Genomic DNA, 22,276 nt, shown 5'->3' on the forward strand with positions numbered 1-22,276 from the left:
AAAATGTGTATGTGAAATAATATTTAAATAAAACTAAAAGTTGATGTAAGTAAAGCCTTTATTTTAAGAATTAAGAACAAATTTGATTGACAGGTACAGAAACATTAATGGCATTAAGGTTTCCACAATTGATTCATTAGAAATTCATAATGCAATGAGGTTTATATTTCTAGATATATATATATATATATAAAATGATGAAGATGATGATGATCATGGAGATGATGATGGCCACTCGCCAGGTGTGCCTTTACACGGCATAGGACCTGCTGCTTTTCAGTTTCGAGTTTCTCTCACCGTCGAGCTCCGAGTCGCTGTCGACCATTGGTGGGATTCGAACCAGGATCTTCTTCCTGTCTCGCTGCACCACCAGCTGTAGCTTCCCGCGGGACTTCTCAATCAGCTTCCCAGCATCGCTGAGAGACAGGTTTTCTGTCACAGTCCCGTTAATCTGACAGAGACAGAGGGGATTAGGAGATGTGCAGACGCTTCTCACTCACGAATCACACAAACAAAGCATGCAATGTTTTACAGTTTTTAAATATTTGGTACACTTAAAAAGGAATTATGCTTTTCCTAATGTTATATACAAACATCTACTATCACAACTACAAATGTTGATATTATACATGGTCAAAGGTTTAATGAGGTAAGCACATAACTAATCTCCGTGAGCCAAAAGCTCACTCACGCTTCAGGTTGCTTTAAACAGTCAGTTTCAGATACTTTTTTTCTGTTCTTGACTCGGTATGATGTCATTGAGATGGGTGATCTTTAAACTGAACCTATTCGGCATATGTCCAGCTCCAGATTTTTGTTAACGCTTAAAATAATCCTTATTTATCGTACACTGTAAAGATACAACAAGTCAAAAGAGGCAGAGACAGAGGAGACAAAAGCAGCCAAAAAGTAACAAAAACACAACAACAAAAATGGCTAGCTAAAGTAGAACAAAGCAATAAGGTAAAAAAAACAACAACAAAAATGAAATGAGCTCAATTAAATAGGGTAAAGAAATAAAACTGATTTACAACAGTTCACATAAAAGATAAAAAAATATGACAGTAAGAAGCTAAAATAAGAAACAAAAATAAAACAAAGAGCAAAAACAAAACACATTTTTTAAAAAACATTAAAACACTATTCAGAAATACTCCACGGAATAAAATAGCTCAAATTCAATAATGGCTTACTAAATGCTAAAGTTAAATAGAAATGCAGTCCTTAAGTTCATCCTTTTAGCTTCTTCCACCCTCATTTTAAGACGACTGCCATTCACACAAATACCATTTAAAAACCGCAGGTTGTTGGGGCTTCATGACCACACTTGGGACACCCCCCTCTCACTGATATCATACAGAGCAAACAGTAGGGGGAAAAAAAAGTTTAAAACTGAGCTTTTAAAGCAGTGTGAATCCTGAGCGTTGGTTCACTGAGATTACCTTTACACACGCTGCCTTCGTTATTTGAAACTTTCATAAATCTTGTTCATCTTGTTTACTATGAGACAAATGTAAAAGTGACCACTCCGCCCCGCCTCTGTGTGGCAGCTGCTTCTTCCAGGTACTGATAGGAATGTGGGCGACTTGTTGACTAAATGTTTAATCGCTGCTGCTCTTTCTAGTACGAAATACTATTCTGTTAAACGTATGTTTCTTATTTTACACAACAGTAGCTGTCTGCTAAAAGATGTTACACTTCCGCCTGCTCTTGATTGCTTGCCGAGCTGTAACTTAAGAAAGTGTAATGCAAACCAGAAATGGAGAACACTCACCTTCAAACTAAATTTCGCACCATATCACTGAAACCAACAACTTTTACGGAGTGTCTGTGTTGTCAGCAACCTACTAGTGAACAAGGCAACTGGAAATTTTCAGTGCAGAGGTATATACAGCTCTCTGCAATCTTACTGAGAAAATACCAGCAAGCTTTAGCAACCAGCTGAGGAATACTCATTTTTCCATAGCGACAGCTGGGCCATGGGGTCACAAACTAGTCATTAGTCTTGCGTGACTGCGATGTAGCCATCGATTTCACATCGACTGCCAACAACTGGTCAGGAAATACTCATTTTCCCTAGCGATCTGTAGTTGCTACGCAGTGTCTTTAACCCTGTGTGAACGGATCGTTTCATCCAAAGCGTGACCCAAGATGCTGAGTGAAAGCCCATTAAAATATAAATAAGGATTCATTTGAACTGTCAGAGATGGACGGTTAAGGAGCAAAAAATGACAAATAAGGAATATACACCACCCTACCTTCAGAATAATGTCCCCTTCCTGCAGGTTTCCATCCTTGCTAGCAAGTCCTGTGCTGGTCATCTCTTTGATGAAGAGCTGGCTGCCCAGACGAAGGCCATATTCTGCAAAAACACAAATCACACATATATTTTATGTATAAATAATCAAACAAATATTTTACCTTATTTTACCCAACTCCACTTTAATTATATCTGACATTCACAGTCTAGATAACCTGGCATGACCGAACAAATGGAAAAATTAATCAGGTCACTTTTCGACCTCTGAAGGGTTTATTAACGGTCACTGACCAAAATGCCTCTGGACACATCTGTATAAATGATGCACTGAAATACTGGTGGTGATGTATGCTGACATGGCCGTGCCTCCATTAACTCTCTCTCTATAGAGAGAGAGAGCTAGAATTGCTTGAGTAAACAATTAAACGTACAATTAGGACATTTCCATTTTGCATCCATTTAATAAAACCTTCAAATAAAGTGCATCCTTTCCTCTGCTTACCATTTATCAAATTTGTTGCCAATTGTTTTTCTTGTGGCAGACGCCACTTGTTTTTGTGCTAAATGTAGGAGGGGGTTTCTTTCCCAAATAGCTGTCCATGTTTTATTTACTTCTTTATGATATCAATCAAAGATACTTAGAAATGGGTAACAAAACTCTAGTCAGGACCACTTAAACCCTTGTTTTGGGATCACCATGCCCTTCCCTGTGCATATGAAGGAAGCCCCCACTACAGAACAGAGCAGATATAAATGGCAACAGATATGAAATTAAAATAGAAACAGAAAAAGGAAGAGCTGGGGCAGGAGTCAGGTTTCCAACAGGCTTGCAGATGCACAAGTACTATTGGCAGCAACCTTTGTGAGATTTGCCAAATGGTTGTGTAGAAGGGTATCAGCTGAGGAAGAGACCAGATAACCTGGTAGGAAAGTGGTTAACCTTTCTATGCTGAATAATAAACCAGGTAAGAACCTAACTGAGGGATTCTCAAACTTCTTCTTACGTCTTAGTTCAGAATCGGGAAAAAGTTCACAACCCTCCAACATAGATTGTTTTGTTATTCATTCATTAACATAAAAATAGGATTTAACCTGAATTTTAGTAAAGGTTAGCTTTCCGTGCCACCCATAGAGACTGTAACCCTTTTCATTTAAGGTGAAGAGAACCATTCACATGTTTTGTTTATCTGACAGCCTTTTAGCGTCTCACCTTCGTTGGGATGGTTTTTCAGCAGTAGCACATTCACAGGTTTCTCCAGCGGCTCCAGGTCCCGGGCAGGGCGTGGCAGAGGGAGGGGCACAGCAGCAGGTGACGGTGTGCGTTCAAGGCGGTCCCTGCTTGCACTTCGCTTTATTGGCTCGTCATATTTCCGCGGCTCATTTGCAATGCGGTCAAGTCCTCGATCGTAGCTTTGATCACGGCCGCAGCCTCGTCCTGGACTGTCACGCCTGTAGCGCAGATCGGGGCTCTCGTTGCGGTCCAGGGCTCGGTCGCTTCGGTAGCGTCGGTCGGGGCTGTGGTCGAGGGCTCGATCGCTGCGGAAACGCCGATCAGGACTGTAATCTCGGTCTAATGTGCGGTCGCTGCGGTACCTTCTGTCTGGGCTGTAGTCACGGTCAAGCGCATGCTCGCTCTTATAGCGGCGATCTGGGCTGTACTCTCTATCCAAAGTGCGCCCTCTGCTGCCATCTCGCCGGTACTGGCGGTCCGGGCTGAGGTCTCTCTCTGTGCTCCTGCCACGTTCCCGCCGGTCATAGTCACGATCACGTGTGTGGTAGCCGGAGTCCATGTAGCCGCCTCGCTCCCTCTCCAGGCTTTGGTCCTGGCCTCCGCCACTCCTAGCGCTGTACACACTACGTCGGTCCTGATCATAGTTGTAGTCATCATTGTAGTCATTGTTGAAGACTCTGTCATCAGGTGATGGCTGACGATTGAGCACACTGACTGGAACCTTTCTGGGCCTCTTGACTGTCTGAATTTTTCCATAAAAGCACAAACAGATCCATTTAAGAAAGAAAGAAGAAAGATTCTTTTTTAAAAGAGAGATTGATGCTTTACTTACAATTTTTGCTACTTTGCCACACTTCCTGAGGGTCTGGACAGCAAACGAGTGGATGGCTCCATCCATGGGGATGGTGTTCACCTGCACTACTCTGTCATTTTCACTAAACAAAAGTAAAAACACAAGTTAATCCAACTGAACTCAATTACATTTTTATTTATTTTATCAAGCTGTTACATGTGTTGTGTGAGTAGATTTATTTTGGAGTTTGTTTCTTTGGAGTAAAACCATAAAATAACAAATGGTACATACAACAACAATCCATCAGCCGGCCCTCCCTGCAGGACATCAGATACCACGATGGACGTCTCGCCAGTGTCCTCGTTTGGGTTATCCCGCCCTCCTGATACAGCAATGCCAAAGCCCATCTTCGAATCCTGAAAAGAGAGGAAAGATTTGTGAACTCAAAAACGCTCCAGTAGGGCTGGGCGATATGGCCTAAAATTCATATCGTGATATAATTTCAAGCATGTGCGGTAATGATATATATCACGATATATTATTTTCTTCTGTATAACGTATTTTCCACACTATAAGGCAGACTTAAAATCCTTTAATTTTCTCAAAAATCGATAGTGTGCCTTATGTATGAATTCTGGTTGTGCTTACTGACCTTGAACCGATTTGGGCGTGCAGAAATCTGTTAAAAAATGTTTTAGTACAACTTTGGTAAGCCGCACTGCTTGATGAATTGTCAGAGCATTACGGCTGCCGTAGTGAGGAGCTTCGCGGAGTAATCTGGGTCCAAAACTCAAAACTCAGGTCCCAAAGTCAAACAAACACAGAGTTAAAAACGGTCTAAATTCTTTAATCTTTAATAAAATCATCAGCGTTGCTGCTTTACCAGGTGTAACAATTAAGTTTAACATCCAGGCATCCATGAAAATAGAAGTTATTAAATTTAATGGAGTTAGAAGTTAGCAGGACGTTAGCTCGCTAGTTTCCACCTAAACATGACGTACCATGTTCTGACAGAGATTTTTGAAACTAATTAAAACGTACAGCTCTGCTATCACTTCCGACATAAATGAAGAGAGAAAACTAAACAGCAGTGGCGTTTGCAGGGTTACTGAAGTTGGACTACCTGGTATATAATGTTGTGCTACGTGATTGCTAGCGACACAGCTATGTTAGCATAACATTAGCACAGTGAAGCTGGAGGATGAACGGCAACTTTTTTCCACTCGATAAAAGTTATTAATGAATCAATGTTCCGGAAGTGGAGGAAGCGCAGTTTTTGTCTTTCCCCATATTTCAAAAGTGCTTCATCTTTTTGCTATGACTGTCGGCCTATTTTGCAGATGATAATGGTTGTAGCCGCTGATGCTTTCGACCAAAACAGGCGCAGCTTGATGACATCATCAACATGCGCTATCGCGATAGAGCGGTATAGTCAAAATCTCTATCGTTGGCCAAATTTATATCGTTTCTATCGTATATCGTTTATATCGCCCACCCCTACGCTCCAGCTACACTCTATACAACTGGACATTGTGCAAAAATCACAGCGCGCAATCCTAAGCAAGGCTAACAGTAAAACACCTGCAGAAATATCTACACGTGACCATAAACTGTGTTTGTGTAAAGTTGTCATGACACTAGAATTTCAAACTCAGCACAGACATACTTAATACCATTTTTTTCATTACATTGAGGGGTAGCGCTGAAGTAGGTTTGATTTTGTGCTCTGCTTCTGATGCCTTTGCGCCACAATTAACCTTAAGAGGTTAATATGTTCTCATTTTCGAACATATTACTTTTTAAACACAGATAACTTAACATGAAAACACAGTTTATACTGCACTAACATTACAGAAGGGCAGGACTTTTACTGTCATGCATCAGTTTACTGAAGCACAAAATATACTTGTTTATCCAATGGCCAGAAATAACAGGAAAATACCATTTAAAAAACAGATTAGGCAACGCTGACTTACTGCCTTAATAAAATGAAGACCAAAGTCAACCCCCACAGGCCTGTTTTAAACCAGGAAAGACCCAATTTAATCCAATTGAGATGCTGTGGTATGATGAAATGAAAATGTTCTATTGGATGCAGGGTCAACAATTTTTCCTGGATGTTGTTTATGTCTCATAAGCAGCTGAAGGAAATGTCTGATGGAGTTTGTTTCTGCTAAAGGAGGTTCTATGAATTCCTAAACCCCTGCTCTGTGTGACAGCATGCTCAATAAATACATCAAAAGTATCTATTTGTACATTATTAGTTTAGTTGGATTATATGTGGCATTATCTGCGATTTAGTTTAAGAATAAAAAAAGAAAAAACCCAGGTAATGAATTCATAAACTTTTTTCCTCCAACGGTACATCATGAGGGCTCGCTTCATTGTCTCCTTGTGTTTTTAAGCTTTTGCGTGCGTGTGTGAGGTCCAATAATCCCAACGGTGTGTTTCAGCTCACACTGCATTATCATGGCTGTATGTGTATTGTACATGGTGATTAAAGGGATTTTGACTGACTGTGATTACAGCTCTGCCTGCTGAGAGCATGTAGGACTATCCAGCGGCTGAGCACCTGTACTTCAATACTATGTAGCTTTCTGAAATACTACATTGATGTTTCATAAGTAACAAGTGTCAGATTTTAAGCCAATCTAACATGTGAGCACTAACAGAAAGTTTAATTTAAATACTCTGTTTTTAAAGGCTGCTTAATTCTTCATGTTTCTGGGTTTCTCAGATTCTACCTGCCACTGCTCCAGCTTGCCCTGATGAGATTAGGTCAGAGATTTGCTGACCCTGTCTCTTTATCCCCTCCCTTCCATCTGTACTTAAAATACGAAATAAATAAATAAATGAATAACAAAAAAAAAACAAAACAAAAAAAAAAAAAAAAACACTCTCTGGCAGATGGCTGTCGAGATAGAGGAAGGGTAAGAGTAAGAGCAGCAGTGAGGGGGGGAAAAAAAGAAAATAGAGGGCTGCATCAACAAACTCCATGGCTAAAATATATTTATCTTGAAAAAAAAGAAGAAAAAGTTAAAATATAAAGTGTAATACAATTATTACATATATAAAAATGATAATGCAATAACTCAGATCTAACCCTTCAGATCTTACATAAATGTCAACTCTCTCGAGGTTGCCTTCATCCCAACATGAAAACGCTGATTTTTCCTCAGGTTTCATAACTCACAGAATTTCTTCTATTCAAAAAACAAAAACACATACAGTTTGTAACATGAAACCAGGAATAATCCCCTGACTGAAACAAGAAGAAAGCCTGTTGCTGATTTGCATCGTTTCCACCAGTGGTTGAAGCAAGAGGGGAGATCTGTGGAGCCTGATTAAAAAAAAAAAAAAAAGCCACCAGCTGCTCCTGCAGATGCCAATCTAAATAAGAAATCTTAAACCAATTTTATAATTATTAAGGAATATTTACAATGTGATATAAGCTGATTATTTTTCGCCATCAGGTTGATGAAAGTAGAGCAGGTAACAACTTTTTTGGGGGGGTATTCTTAAGTGAATTGTCTCTCTTTAAATACTCAGAACATGCTTTATTTTCTGATGCATCAGATCAACCATATTATACCCATCTTTGCCCAAAACCAAGTTAATAAACGGCATGTGGCCTGTTCTGCCTTTTCTTCTTCTTCCAGCTGCTCCCTCTAGGTGTAGTTCCATCTCCACCTCTAACATCCTCCTGTCACACCAACCCACTGCATGTCGTCCTCCATTATAACCATGAATCTCCTCTGAGGTCTTCCCCTTTTTCCTCTTTGCCATCTTGTAAATCTTGCCTCCGTCTGAGGACGTTTACAGATATTTATTTAAATTGGATTTGATAAATGCATATTGATTGGCTGGCAGATGAGTAAAAACAAAGCAATAAATCCAGAATTCAGTTTGAGAATGTTTGACGACATCCCATTCATATGAAGCACTTGTGAATCCTGCTTTTTCCATTATTAAGTGCATGCTACAGAGATGGAAAACAACGCGAGCAACTAAAGATTCACTGCGTGATCAGGATCACCTCCACCAATTCCAGTTGCTGAACTGAACCTCTGGACTGTGTTTGTTCTTTTTGGAGCTTTTTAAATGCAATACTCTGACAAATGATATAAACTACTGGGCAGATATTGTACTACACTGTGAATTCAGTTTGCACTTTGTGCTGTATATACATGTCTGTGGATCTAGACTCCAGAAGTCATTTCTTTTTGGAGAAAAGGGTGGACGACTAAGTTACGAGCTGCAACCTACCTGAAAATGGAAATGTGGCTGAATGTTGCATACTGTAATAAATACTGTTTTAATCCCTTACAAGCCAAGTATGGGCTCTACCTTAGACCAAAAATCAAATAAATATCATACATTTAGACTCTGTGCTCCTTAAATGACGTTAGAAATGCTCTGAATATTTAAAGAGAGAAAATTCAGTTAAATAGTGGAAGGGACCAAAAAGTATAAGCACAAAGCAGAGTGTGACAGCTGGCTGTGGTGGGGTTGTGAGGGGGTTGGGGGGGGGGGGGGGGGGGGGGGGGGGGGGGGGGGGGGGGGGCTCATGCCTACAGCAGAGGACCTTTTTGCACAAAATCTGCTTTTCTGGCCTAAGTGAGCCACAGCACGCGACAATGAGCTCATCATGATGATTACCTAAGCTCAAATGACTTCCTGCGCTTACACAGTCACACACGTGATTAACATAACAGCAGCCTGAACCCTGGTCACTGAATGATGGTTAAACAAGTTGAACAAATAGACGATTAAAGATGCGATAGCTGGGAACAATCAAAAAGTGGAACTGAAGTATATCTTCATTTTTTAATAGTCACTGGATCATATGGTTTAATTGAGAAATTGAAAAATTTAGTAAATGTAAATGTATTTCTAATAAACTTAAGTTATTAATGATCAGAACATTGTTGCAAAGTAATCTAACTATGACCACATGTTAAACATTGAAATCTATTTTAAAAGGAACCCATTACGCTAATTTCTGTTTCATATTTTTTTATTCTTGGACTCAGACCCTAATTTCAAGATGTTTTAGCTCCTGCCCCTTTGAGACCAACCTCTTTTTAAATAAACTTTCTTCTAATTGGCTGCCCCTCATCAACAAAACATTTGAACAGCTGGTAGGTGGGATTCACTCTCAGTGACATCATACAGAACCAGGGAAAAAACAAACAAACTGGCAACCGCCACTTTGCAAATCCCACATTGCTGCATTGGAGTAATGTAGATGTGGTCAAGACAACCTGCTAAAGTTAAAACCGATCATCAGAATGGGGATAATAGATGATTTAAGTGACTTTGAACGCGGCATGGTTGTTGGTGCCAAATGGTCTGGTTTGAGTATTTCAGAAACTGCTTATTTACTGGGATTTTCCTGCACAGTTAACTCTACGGTTTACAGAGAATGGGCCCACAAAAGGAAAAACATCCAGTGAGCATCAATTCTCTGGGCAAAAATGCCTTACTGATGCCAGAGGAGAATGGTCCGCCACTTGGTACCAGCTGAGCATTGTTTAAACGCCATAGCCTGAGTATTATTGCTGAACCTGTCCATCTCTTTATAACCAGTGTACCCATCGTCTGTTGTTACTTTCAGCAGGATAACACCCCATGTCACAAAATCATCTCAGGACACAGATACCCATGTCTTGACCACCTCTTTAAGGTAGACTATAGACAGTATAAAAGATGAACGTTAGTTTTACTTTTCAGATATAAGTAACTTGGATGTGCTTTACACCTGCAGTCTTTTCAATGGCCACACGAAGCCAACAACTTTGGTTTCAAGTAAGATTTTGTGTTATATGCAAGTCTGTGGAAAACCAGAACTCAGCTCCTTTACTTTGTTACCTTTCTAAACAATTTCTTGATGCCGTCAGTCTCAAGTAGCACTGAATAAAATATTTAGTTGTAAATTATGGTCATCTTCAAAATCGGCAAGGACAGTTAAAGCAGTCTTTAAGAAGCCTTGAGTTGAGCAATTGCCATCGCCATCTTGGTGTCTGACGTGATAATACTTGTTTCCGATTCTTAGAATGAAAACTTACAGACTGGACTTTATGTTGTATTCAGTAAGACTGGAAACTAAGAGCTGAGCCCCTAAACTCATCAGGAAACTGTTTATTGAGGGCGCAGAGCAAAACAGCCAAGCTGTGTTTTCCCAGGTAGCCTTCTCTACAACCACAGGTCACCACACCAGCAGATCGCCATCTGCTGGCTATTAAAAAGAGTGCAGATTAAAGACACTTATGACTTGGTTGTAAAAGCTAAATCCATCTTCTATACAATAAGTGGGTTTGAATTATACTCCCCCTTAGCTGCTAAAAGCTCCATGATCCATTACTCTATAAAGTTACTTAACCCTGAGTCAAGTATCATAAGCAGAAATATAAACAACTGTTCTTGATGGTTTAAAACATAATCGCTCTGCTTGAATTTGGTCATTCAGAGTTCAGGGGAATGTCACTGACATCATTTTCCCTTCACTATCGGTTCACTGCAAAATATCAAAGCAATCAATTAAATGCATTTCCTGTGATCCACCGGGGTCAACAGCTCGGGCTTATGGAAAACATGTGCATGCTGTAAATGAGATGAGGTTGGGAGCGTCTTTAGGTGCAGATGGACTCACCCTATGCAGGGTCACAGTGTATTGCTCCCACACGGTCTCCTCCATGACCGGGTTCTGAGGAGAGAGAAGAAAAGATTACCACGGATGGGTTTATTTCACCGGACAGATTAATAATGTATTTTGTGATGTAACAACAAAGCTAGTTCATTAGCCCATGCTTCCTGTTGTTACACAACCACAAGAACAATGACAGCCCTCCACTGGGCTGTTTAGTGCAAGCTGTGAAAAGTAACTTCTGGCTTTTGTTGATTAGAAATGGATTTGGAACACTTGAGCATCAGTTTGCACTCTTTAAATAAGACAAAACAAAAAACTGTATGAAACAGGCTGTATGAGGAAGCCATAAAACAGGTTACACTAAGAAATACTAATTAGAAGACAGACTCAAACTGACAGAGTGAGGAAAAAACTGAAATAAAGTGAAATTGTTTAAAAGATGTTTCCTTTTTAAATAGATGCTGCAGCTTTATTTATATCTGTTAGGAGACTAAAAACTCATTCAGTCCAAAGAAAATCGCAAAGTTGGTCAAAAACATGTCCTTATTTTCAACAACGACAAAGGCAATTTCAAAATATAAAAACACGAATGACACATCAATTTTTTTACACAACAAACATGGAGAGAGAAAAGGCAAACTACTTTATATCCGTTCACGTAAACTACCCGGAATTTTTTCACCCGTTAGTGCTACTTTTCTGCACTTCTGACATCCTCATTTCAAAATAAAACACAACCCAAACCATTAAAGAAACTCTCAGGTCACGCTGGCTGGCCAGACATCTGATCAAATTTAAGCTGCAATCAGAATAGCACTCACGAGCCCCTGCAGGATACGTATGGTCTTCACCGCGTGGGCCCATTTCCTGTGCAAGCTGAGGACCGTCTTCATCATTGGTGCTCAGTCTCTTTCCTCTCTGTGTCTCTCCCTGCTCACCGCCAGCGGTGCTCTGGCAGACTGATGTGCGCCACAGCCTCCTCCATGGCCACAGCTGCACAACCACCAGCAGCTCTCTCCCTGCATCTGCCCGCCCGCCCGCCTGCCTTTGACGTAAGAGGGATTCTGCTGGCCTACATTCAGCACAAATCCCACCGTCTGCAGAAAGTGTAAACACACAGGCACACCAGCTCCTGTGCAAGCGCGCGGCAATCCCAACAACCTCAGAGTTCATCCACAAACGCGACAGCAGATCACTCGACGTATTCCGGCTTCGCCACGCACTCGCTCATCGAGATATATCGGGCACTTCCCAAAGTTTCAGAGCCGATTCTCACTTCACAGAGACAAACCCACAGTGAACGTTCGAGGAGTTCAAATCTGAGTTAGTACAATGGTTAGGATTTTACATCGTGGAAAGTGAAAAATCTCTGTGCTGCTGCCATTTCAGGCTCAGGCTTAGCGAAATGGGGGCATGACTCGAGCTGGCAGCACACCCATCATAACCCACTTTTTTGATCTTCTGGCCAGCACAGGAATACTTTAGGACCAGTGGCAGAAGCAGAGAGACTGCACAGTGGGGGGGGGGGGAACAAACTCTTGGAGAGGGAGATTTTTTTTTGTTTTTTTTTTTAGATCTGGAAATGACCTTTGAAATGCCCATCTGGAACTTTATCTTAAACCGTTTTTCGTGAGCCAGGCTCGTGTGTGTGGAGAGCAAAGGATTGGAAACATACTGAGCCCAGCCTCAATAAATAGGGGGAACATTTATATTGGAGAGGGGGGGATATCACTTGACATCCATTTGCACCACAAAGGGCCAAACAGACTGCCATGTGTGAAGAGGGGAGACATATGAATGACTTAGAAATATGAGCGTGCTTCAGGCAAAGCCAAACCAATTTAAGTCAGAGTGTCTTTTTGTACTATGCGATTTGAACGTTATGGGTCCTCGCAGGCAGGCCCGCTGGATAAGTCACAGTCCCTAGTGCAAGCGATTACATAACAAAACACAAACACATTTCCACTAATGAGGAGGGGAAATGAAATACTGGGTTATACACACAGGATGTGACTTGGAAAACAAATTATTTAGAGATACAGCTCATCACTTATCACAAAGAAAATACAAAATAAATGTGTAGCTGAAACACACCATTTTTACTGTTACCGTAAGACAGTAACGTCTCTTGCAGAATTATTTAAGTATCCATCTATTCTTATATCAATCACGTTTGTCCAAAGAAAAATAACCTGGAACATGTTTAATAGATGGTAGACCTATATTATCATTTTCATTATAACTTCATTTGTTTGGTTTTTTTTTTTTTTTTTTGGACTAATCTGAATGTTAAATGTAAATTAAGGCACAAAGAGATGCATTTTAATTATAACATTGAATTACATTGCTTTGCCTTCCCTACAGGCCAAAAACTAACTAACTAAATAAATACAATTATATAAAGTAGGAACATGACATGAAACATGCTACAAGAAAATGTTCAGTGAAGTTAAAGACTTTTCTCCCTATCAACCAAAGTTTTATTTAGGTTTTACAGCTTTGTTTAGAGTACAATCACATCATTTGAGTAACATGCTTCTCTTGTCCCAATTACTTCCCATCTTTCCTTGAAATCAAAGGAACATTATCAGGAAATGACAAAATGGCCCAGCCACTTCCTGTGTTTATGTGCTGCTGATAAGAAAAGGCAGTGCAAGTCTGCCCCCTCCTGGCCGTATACCTGCATTACCCCGTGTTCCAGAAAAACAACTCCTGCATAAGTATATTTAATTTAGTGTAGAAAAACAACAACTACATTGAGTTTAAAGGCTTTAGTTTGTAATGCAGGGGGACCACAACACTGCAGTTTCCCGAGAAAGTGGATTTTCAAATAACCACAAGATAAATAAGACCAAAAACGTTAAATCCGCTGTAGAATGTACCAATCGGTCGACTAAACAAAAACTGCGGATTGGATCAGAAGTCAAAACTAATCTTAAGACAACAGAGATGTGTTTAAAGTTAAAAGTTAGCTAACTAAACCGTTCGTGTAGCTGGTAGCAGTCGCAGTATCAGTAACAGCAGGTGCAACAGGCTTCAGCAGGGATTCATGGAAACTCCCGACTTTTCCTCAAGGATATTCACACACATACACACACACAGAGAGACACACAAACACACACAGCACATCCACAGGGCTAAAGTTATCTAATAATGCTACATTACACTACATTTGTATTTATCAGTACTGACTGTAGGCGTACAAAATGACTTACTGTTAAATACTGAGTAGCGTATCTGCTCAGAGAGAGCAGCCCCCCTCCGTTTACTGGCATCACGCACTTTGAACTGTCCGAGAGTGGTACCGAGGATTCAAACCAAACTACGACTAGTTAGACGTTTCCGGTGGCACATCTGCCACAAGTTGTGAAGAATTTAAAAAAAAATTCGAAGCTTGAAAAAGTAAAAGTCCTGAATGTTTCACATTAAGTGAACCACTTCACTCACAAAACACACAGACTTCGTGAATCCAGAGTAAAAAATTAGCGCCGACAGCTCCTAGCTTGGTTCAGATTGTACCAAGTAGGACCCCCCGGGAGGGGTGGGGTTAGGTCCAAACTAATTTAGAGAAATAAAGACCAACTCGAATAACAGTTTAGAAACTTAACTTTACTGAAACTAATACTGATATTCCAATAATATGTGTAATTACAAACCGCTGATAACACAGCAGATAGAGAAATAAAGGTGGCTTATGACCCTTAAATCGTTGAGATGGACGCGTCCAAAATTCCCATTGATTTTTAGGCAGCCTGCTGTGAGGCGTCCAGCCAGACAGCACAACAACAGCCTTAATTAAACTAAGTGAGGAATATTATAGACATAAACCAAACTGTCGACGCGTCCATTTTAGGATAACTGAAATATTTTATTCCAACTGCTTTCAATGCAAAAAAAACAAAAAAACAAAACAACGTTTATTCAGGGTGTGTAAATAATAATAACTCTTGTGAGTAAATCCAACACCCCTCCCCCAAAAGACACATATATTTAAGCTCCTAAATATCTACTAAACAGGTTTGACAGGAAAAAGTATACAGTTTGTTCATTTAGGCAGAATGCAGCCATTTGTTGATTATTACCTTACATTGGTGTTTGCTGTCTGTTAAGTTTGTTAATATCAAATTTCCCCTAACTTAATATCTACATCTATACATCTAAATGTGTATTTGTGACATTACAGATTGACTTTACATTACATTCAACCAAAAATGTTTCCCAGAACTTTTCAAACACATCTTTTTTAACTTTCAAAAAAAACCTTTATTCTTTAACATATTTTGTCTTGCCTAGTCTGTTCAACTGAACAAACATTTATATTGAGGTTTTCTAGTCAAATGGACCACTTAAAGGGCTTTTTAATACAAGCTGACATGCCCAAATTCATACAGTAGTACTCTAGAGCACACTCACTCATATACAGACGGACAAGTTGGGAGTTACTTGGGTTTCAGTAGCTTGCCCAAGGATCCTTCAACATGTGGACCGGAAGACCTGAGGACTGAACTACTGACCTTCCTGTTAGTGGTCTTCTGATTCCTTCTATTGTTGTAATAGGAAAGGATCTTCCACTACAGTTGTGATCTGTCCTTGCATCTGAAATATAACTTCTTTTTTTTAGGTCATGGAATAAAGAGATCAGAATATTTTCCTCTTTCAAATGATGCACGAAGCAAGAAATAGTTGGCTTTGGATGCGCTTCCACCGGTAGAAATTGGCATTGTTTGATTCCACTTATCTACTAACAGGCAAATATATTTTTAACCGATGAGAGCAGCGTCTTCCTGGGTGACAATCAAGAGGCTCATATCTTGGAATGGCCTACACACCCACCAGATCTCAATCTAATCAAACCACTTTTTCTTAAATAAATATGACAGACATCGCCACGATCAAAAACACAAAATGACGGTGCTCTGCTTCAACAGTGAAGTTACAGAGTCTAGGAGAATCAAATCCAAGGGACACTGAAGCCATTTTGGTGGCACTTGGATGGCTCAACACCTTAAAATGACTCTTAATGTTGGTTTTCCTTTAATTTGTCACCCACATAATACCATGTGAAAAACTCAAAGCTCCTATTATGAGAATCTTATACAAAAGGTCAAGATGACCACATGCAGATGTCCCACAATGACCCCTTGTTTTTTTTCTCCCCTTTCATCTCTGTGTGCACAATTTACTGTGTGTACGAACCCACCCTCATCTGGTATTTTATCACAGAAGAATCAGATAAGAACACACCAGCTGACTCTGAAAATGTCCAAAATCCTTTATACGACATGAAATGTATCCCTTTAATATCCACCATTTTTACAAATTTCTGCTTCTGAAGAACACAGCACTTTATCCACACTTTTTTAGGACAGTGAATTAAATAATGACAATACAATTTCAGAGAAATTAAGGTCAACCCAAATAAATCAACACATTCCACTCCAACTAAGAGATGCCAAACTGATCTTAAAATAGGCCACCCAAATGCAAAACAGCTTCACTGCCCTGAATAATTTGTGGGAGCAAGTCATTAAAACAATGAAGCTTCTGGGACGTGACATGTCTCCCTGGTTAATCATCATTCTGGATTCAGGAGGGGTCACGACAGTGTAGTTATATTCAAATAAGGAAAGGGGGAGGAAGCAGCCTGGGAAAGACTGAGTCACTGAACTTTATCTTCAAGTCGTCAATGTGTCAGAGCAGAAGCAGTCTCAGTCACAACTTACAAATCATTTTTGCACAAATAGAGGAAAAAAAAGACATGCCTGCATTTTTCAGATCACTGATGGGATTACGCAAGAGTTTCGTAAGACTGAAAAAGCATTAAATTTTCAACAGCAGAGTTTCACACAATCACCCGAGTGACGTTAACCACAAAACCCACCAAACCTTGCTTGACAAAAACAAACAGCCAAGAAAAAGGACACTCAGTGCGCTCCACGTGCGCACAGACAAGCCCTGAAAGCATTACACTCAACACAAGGAAATCATTAAAATGCAAGGATTTGACACATTTTCTTAGCTTAGATGAGCTCCAGCTAACAAGCAAAATCACTTTTACAAATGCCATGAATTGAATTAAAACATTACTAAGAAAAAAAAATTGTAGTTACCTGAATTACATCATTTCCACTGAACCAATTCAAGTAAAAATCATACTTTCATGCGTCTCATCTCAGCTTGACTTGTTTTTGGTAGCTGGTGTTTTCCCTCTACCTCCTCAAAGTTTGCTGGACTCTCACTGATAGCAATGTCACACAGAACTGAAGAAACATCCACGTGATCACACCACAAACACAGGAACAACAGAGGATATCCACGAATTCACTTCTGCTCCTTATCCAGGTCGTGATCACAGAGGCAGCAGCCTGAGCAGAGCTGCAAAGACCTCCCTCTGACATGCCATCACCTCTAGCTCTTCCAGCGATCTGTCAAGGCGTTAATAAGCCACCTGAGAGACACAGGCTCAATTTCATACCTCCTCACTCTGTGATGAGTCAGTGAATGTGTGTGTGAATGGGTGGATGACAGGTTGTGTAAAGTGCTTTGGGGTCCTTAGGGACTAGAAAAGCGCTATACAAATACAGGCCATTTACCATTTACCCTTGTGGCTCCTGGAGGGTCTCTTAATTAAGGTCCAGAGGTGAACACCCAAAGGCAACAGGCTGCATCTACACAACAAACATGTGGCCTTCATAGTATGCCACGGGACGAGGGCTGCTTGATTGCCTTCCATTGCTCTGCACTTTGGCCTAGCACCATAGACAAACATACCAGGTAAACACATCGTTTTCAGGGATCTCCTAACAAACTGTTGGAGGGAAATACAGCAGGAAGCTGTGGGAGGTCCTCTGATGCTGGAAAAAACAACCTCTAACATCATCTTGATGCATTTTATGTCACTATCAAGTAAAAGATCATGTCCACCGCTAATTGAAAAATGCTGTTTTACATTTCAGAAATGTTTCAGAAATGATAAAGAGTCTTGGAAAACTTGACCTCTGACCTTGACCTTAAAGGTTGAGGTTACTGAGATTCATACATGTTCGGGATTTTTAAGGAGATGCAACTATGGTATGAATTTGAAAATCATTTTCTTCTCGAGTTATTGCAGTCACAAACTTGCGTCCATGTTGCCCGACTGACAATACAAGAAGAATAATGCATTACAATGTGCTTTTCAATAACATTTACAGTCAAATCTTTCCTAGTCATACACAAACATGTGGATTTCCACCAAAAGCCATTCACAAGTGCGTGCAGCCCAACACAAACACTGCACCTTCACAGAGCAAGGTTAGTAAGCATCAGTGCAGACTCAAACCTCAGCTGGCTATTCTCAGAGCTGAGAAACAGCAGCAGCTCCAATCTGAACCCCTCCCTACAAAACAAACTCCTCACTCGGTTTCCGCCTCTTGTGTTCGCCTCCTTCTCGCACAGGGCACCACACAGCCTTCACAAGAAAACAAGAGGTGGTGACTGTGGTCATTGTAGAAAGCTCTGCAAACAAATGACTGAACCTTTGTTTTCCCCAAAGCTTTTAATACCACAAAAATGAACACGAACACAGCAGTATCAGCTTTACTTTGATGCTTTTGTGGGGAATTTAACATGGTTGGAAAATAACTAGCATCTGATTTATTATCTTTAAAATCTCCATAAAATTAAAGACAATGATTGTACTGTGATTTCTTTTATGCTAACATGCAAAATGAGCTTTCAGTGAGAAAGCACACACACACACACAAAACACACACACACACTCCACCTGGAAAACAAACCATCAAACAACACCACACATATGCAAATGGCTTAGTCATCAGTGTTGTTGTTCGCTCTTTCCTGTCACTAACATTGAGTAGGTGCAGAGAGAACTGAGGCTGAGATCTCACTGACGGCACAACGGCTAATTGAAAAGCCACTAGATTCACTGCTAGATGTTTAAAGTACAGTAAACTACAGTGTGGGGATGTCAGTTGTGAACGGGAGGGATGTCTGAAGCCTGGGAAGACCTCTATATCAAATTTTAACTTCAACAACAAATTTGTCTTGTAGCGGTTGATATTAAATTATTTCACTCAAACAAAAATCAGAAAAATGTTAATGATCGAAAGGGTAAAATTTACTAAATTCTGGGGGATTCATGTTGATGAACTTCTACATTTTAAGAGGCATATTGATGAGTTAATGAAAAAATTACCTATGTTGGTATTAGCGAACTACTTACACCGATCGCTATTAGAGCCTCACTTAAGTTACTGTTATACGGTGCAATACTTATCCTTCCCATATCAAATAACACACACACAATTCAAATAACAGACTTCAAATATTATGGTCCAATCTAGATGCTCCTTCTGATCCCCTTTTTCTTGGTTACAAACCTCTAAATTTAAAAGAATATAACATCTTTCACAATGCCTGTGCTATGTATAGAGTAGTATTTACATTTAACAAAAGACTTTGTGAGCTTATCCAATATATCATCCTTCTCACACATATAATACGAGAAAACAAAAACACCAAGATTTGAAGGGAAAGATTTTAAATTCTGGTTGGCTTTCTACCTGAGATTTACACTTTATGTGAAACTAGCTAGAGGTATTGGTGTGTTAGTGTATTAATGGATGGTTAGTGTAATAGTGTTAGTTATATGTTAGGATCTTTAAGGTTACCTTAGGATACTGTAGTGACTAGGTTATTTACATACATTCTATACGTATTTGCTGTATATTATCTGATGTTTTGGCCCCTATTTATAAGTTGAGGTTAGCTTTTAGGAAGCACCATTTCACAAATAACCATCTCATATAGACTATCATGTTGGAATGTATATTTTGATTGATTTGTGAATAAACCAAACTGAAACTAAAGCAAAATAAAGCTCAGAACTGTGTACTCAGTTCAGTAAGAGACTGGACACTGGGTAGAGTTTAGGCTCAAACAGTCGAGTATCTGAACCAGTCCTAGCATAGTCATTTAAAAATGTTAGTTTTAATGTTGTACGCCACGATTGTCACACACGATGGCCGAGTGACGGTCCTTGCCTTTTTTTCTTGGCTTAGCTCACTGAAGACTCTCAACCTATTGCATTCGATACCAAAAAAGTACCAGGTACAAGGCACAATCCACAAGGTAGTGTTAGTGAAGAAAGGAAAACAAAAAAATATCACATAACTCGAGGCCAAATCAGATACAGCGTGGACGTTTATGTAAAAGACGTACCATCATAATAGCCGAGAAGCTGCGTGAAGACAGGCGGCGAAGATACAAGTACTGGGCTTCTCTGGACCAGCAGAACTTTCTGCTGCACTTGAGGAGGTCAGTGCTGGTCTGGTCAGAGCCAGGCTGATCCCTAAGCACATAAGAGAAACACAATATTACAAACATAACCAGCAGTGTTACCATAATGAAAAGGGATTATTTAAAACGTTCACTGTATGGCACTTTGTCTAAAGGGCAGCAAGAGGAGTAGATTTATTTCTTTAGAGGATGCTTTGACCTTAAAACATAGCGATTTGTTGAATAGTCTGAAATATTTAAATGGGCATGACTCAGAAAATCATGTTGTCCAAGTGAGGTGTCAAGAGATGCTTCGCACCAGGCGGAGAGGTCTATTTTTATACAGCATAAAAAGAATAAGGCTCTCTAAACATTCCCGAGTTATGTAATTGCTTTACACGTTTCCTAGACATGTTCATTTATAGTCTTTTACACAGTTTGCAGGCAACATTAAATAAGAGACTTTAAAACAAATTATGGAGGAAAAACCTCTTCTTGGGCTCGACTTGTAGTTTTGCATGACTTTAGTTGAAAATAATCCATATTTTTCTGACATTTGGACGTAATCCACCTTCTCCCTCATTTCCCCTTCTCCTGTTAAGCCATCCTTCTTTTGATTGGCTGTCCCTCGTTTGAAGAGCAGGTGGGTGGGGCTTTATGCAGATCCTAATATAGCAAGATTAAAAATGATCTTAAAAAATGTTAAGGGCAATCAAAAGCAAATCGAAATGATATAGAGTATATAATATGATGGATACTTTAATAGAATTAGCCACATGTTTCTCATTGGTGCATGACACAGTTAAACCAGACTCACCAGAAGACCAGGCTGACACAGATAACAGACTATTATCAAACTCATCTCAAGTCTCATTTTAAGCGTCTCTGCCATTGATCACAAGCAGCATGTCTAAACATATGGTGAACACCCATCCCCAGCTTCATGGCATTGTGTCAAACACACTGAGATGATCTGAGTGGATAAAGTCAGATATCACATTATCGTACAGAGAGGGAAGAAACCAGATTTCCTCTGCGTGACCAAACCTGAAGCGTTACACTTTCAAAAAAACAAAAACAAAAAAACCACTCTGTGGATGCAAAAGGAGGGGCTCAGTATTTCCAGGAAGACATGAAGCGTGCATGGGGATAAAAACACTGGTGGTGTCTCCACTGACTTCCTACCGAAGTCTGCTCTGCACTTCATTACTCTATGAGCGACTACATTAAAAGGGCATTTAGATATTTTAGTACCTCACTTCCTACAAGCTCATGGATATTTATCCTGGCATTTATAATTATGTTACTACTAAAAGCAGGATACTCAGAGGGTAATGTAAAACAGAAAGCCAAACCATTTTAATCCCTAGTATGAGCCACGCTCCAAAAACATATCCTTTTTGCTATATCCATTCAAAACAACTCCTCCATTCTTCATAAATGATTTCATTTGGGGAAAAGAATCAAAGTCACCTCTCCAATTTGTTTTGTTTTTTCCTTTTCAAATTACAGCTCAAAATCAACAGTTTGCATTTACTTGCATTCTGTAATGATCCAAATTTATAATGCATTTTCATGTTGCTTCCACATGCTCCAAAAACTGATAAAAAAGGAAGCATTTGTTCTGTTGATCGCCCGCCCTCTTCTGTTTTTTGTTTTCCTTTTGGTTTGTCTTCTGTGTGGGACTTTGTGACTCATTCCTGTAAATGATTACTGCTTGCTGGCTTGCTTCCAAGTAATTGCTGCATATTAATATTAAAGATTTCAACCAACAAAGGAAACACAAAGGAAACAAAGCAAACTTCAGCAGCACTAGTGACAAACAAATTGAAAGTATTGTCATGATGTTTTGACAGTGCATCTGAACTTACAGAGCAATATCATGGTTTTTCATTTTTTCCTACACCATGCTTGAATTGACTTGCTAGATCCAGAAGCATATATAGAACGGGATTCATTTGAGATTGGTTTGATCCCTTCCTGGAATCATCAGTGCCTCCTTTTTTTCTTTTTTCTTTTTTTTTAAAATTTCAATCAGATCTGGATCCTTCCTAAAAGTTCATT

General features: G+C 39.8%; 1 protein-coding gene across 9 annotated transcripts in view; it reads right to left on the minus strand.

The window, feature by feature from the left end:
- Window positions 1-22,276, minus strand: part of tjp2a (tight junction protein 2a (zona occludens 2)) — a 44,697-nt gene that overhangs the window by 14,576 nt on the left and 7,845 nt on the right. For 4 of the 9 annotated variants that reach the window (XM_085166066.1, XM_085166064.1, XM_085166070.1 and 1 more), the window contains exons 2-8: window positions 20,156-20,285; window positions 10,937-10,990; window positions 4,576-4,700; window positions 4,324-4,426; window positions 3,471-4,233; window positions 2,259-2,362; window positions 298-451 (exon numbers count right to left, since the gene is read on the minus strand). In XM_085166066.1, the coding sequence (XP_085022192.1) occupies window positions 298-451; window positions 2,259-2,362; window positions 3,471-4,233; window positions 4,324-4,426; window positions 4,576-4,700; window positions 10,937-10,990; window positions 20,156-20,285 (1,433 nt within the window). The other 5 variants (XM_085166073.1, XM_085166069.1, XM_085166072.1 and 2 more) reach the window with 4 other exon arrangements.

Source organism: Neolamprologus multifasciatus, chromosome 7 (assembly GCF_963576455.1).
Source record: "Neolamprologus multifasciatus chromosome 7, fNeoMul1.2, whole genome shotgun sequence".
Lineage (NCBI taxonomy): Eukaryota > Metazoa > Chordata > Actinopteri > Cichliformes > Cichlidae > Neolamprologus > Neolamprologus multifasciatus.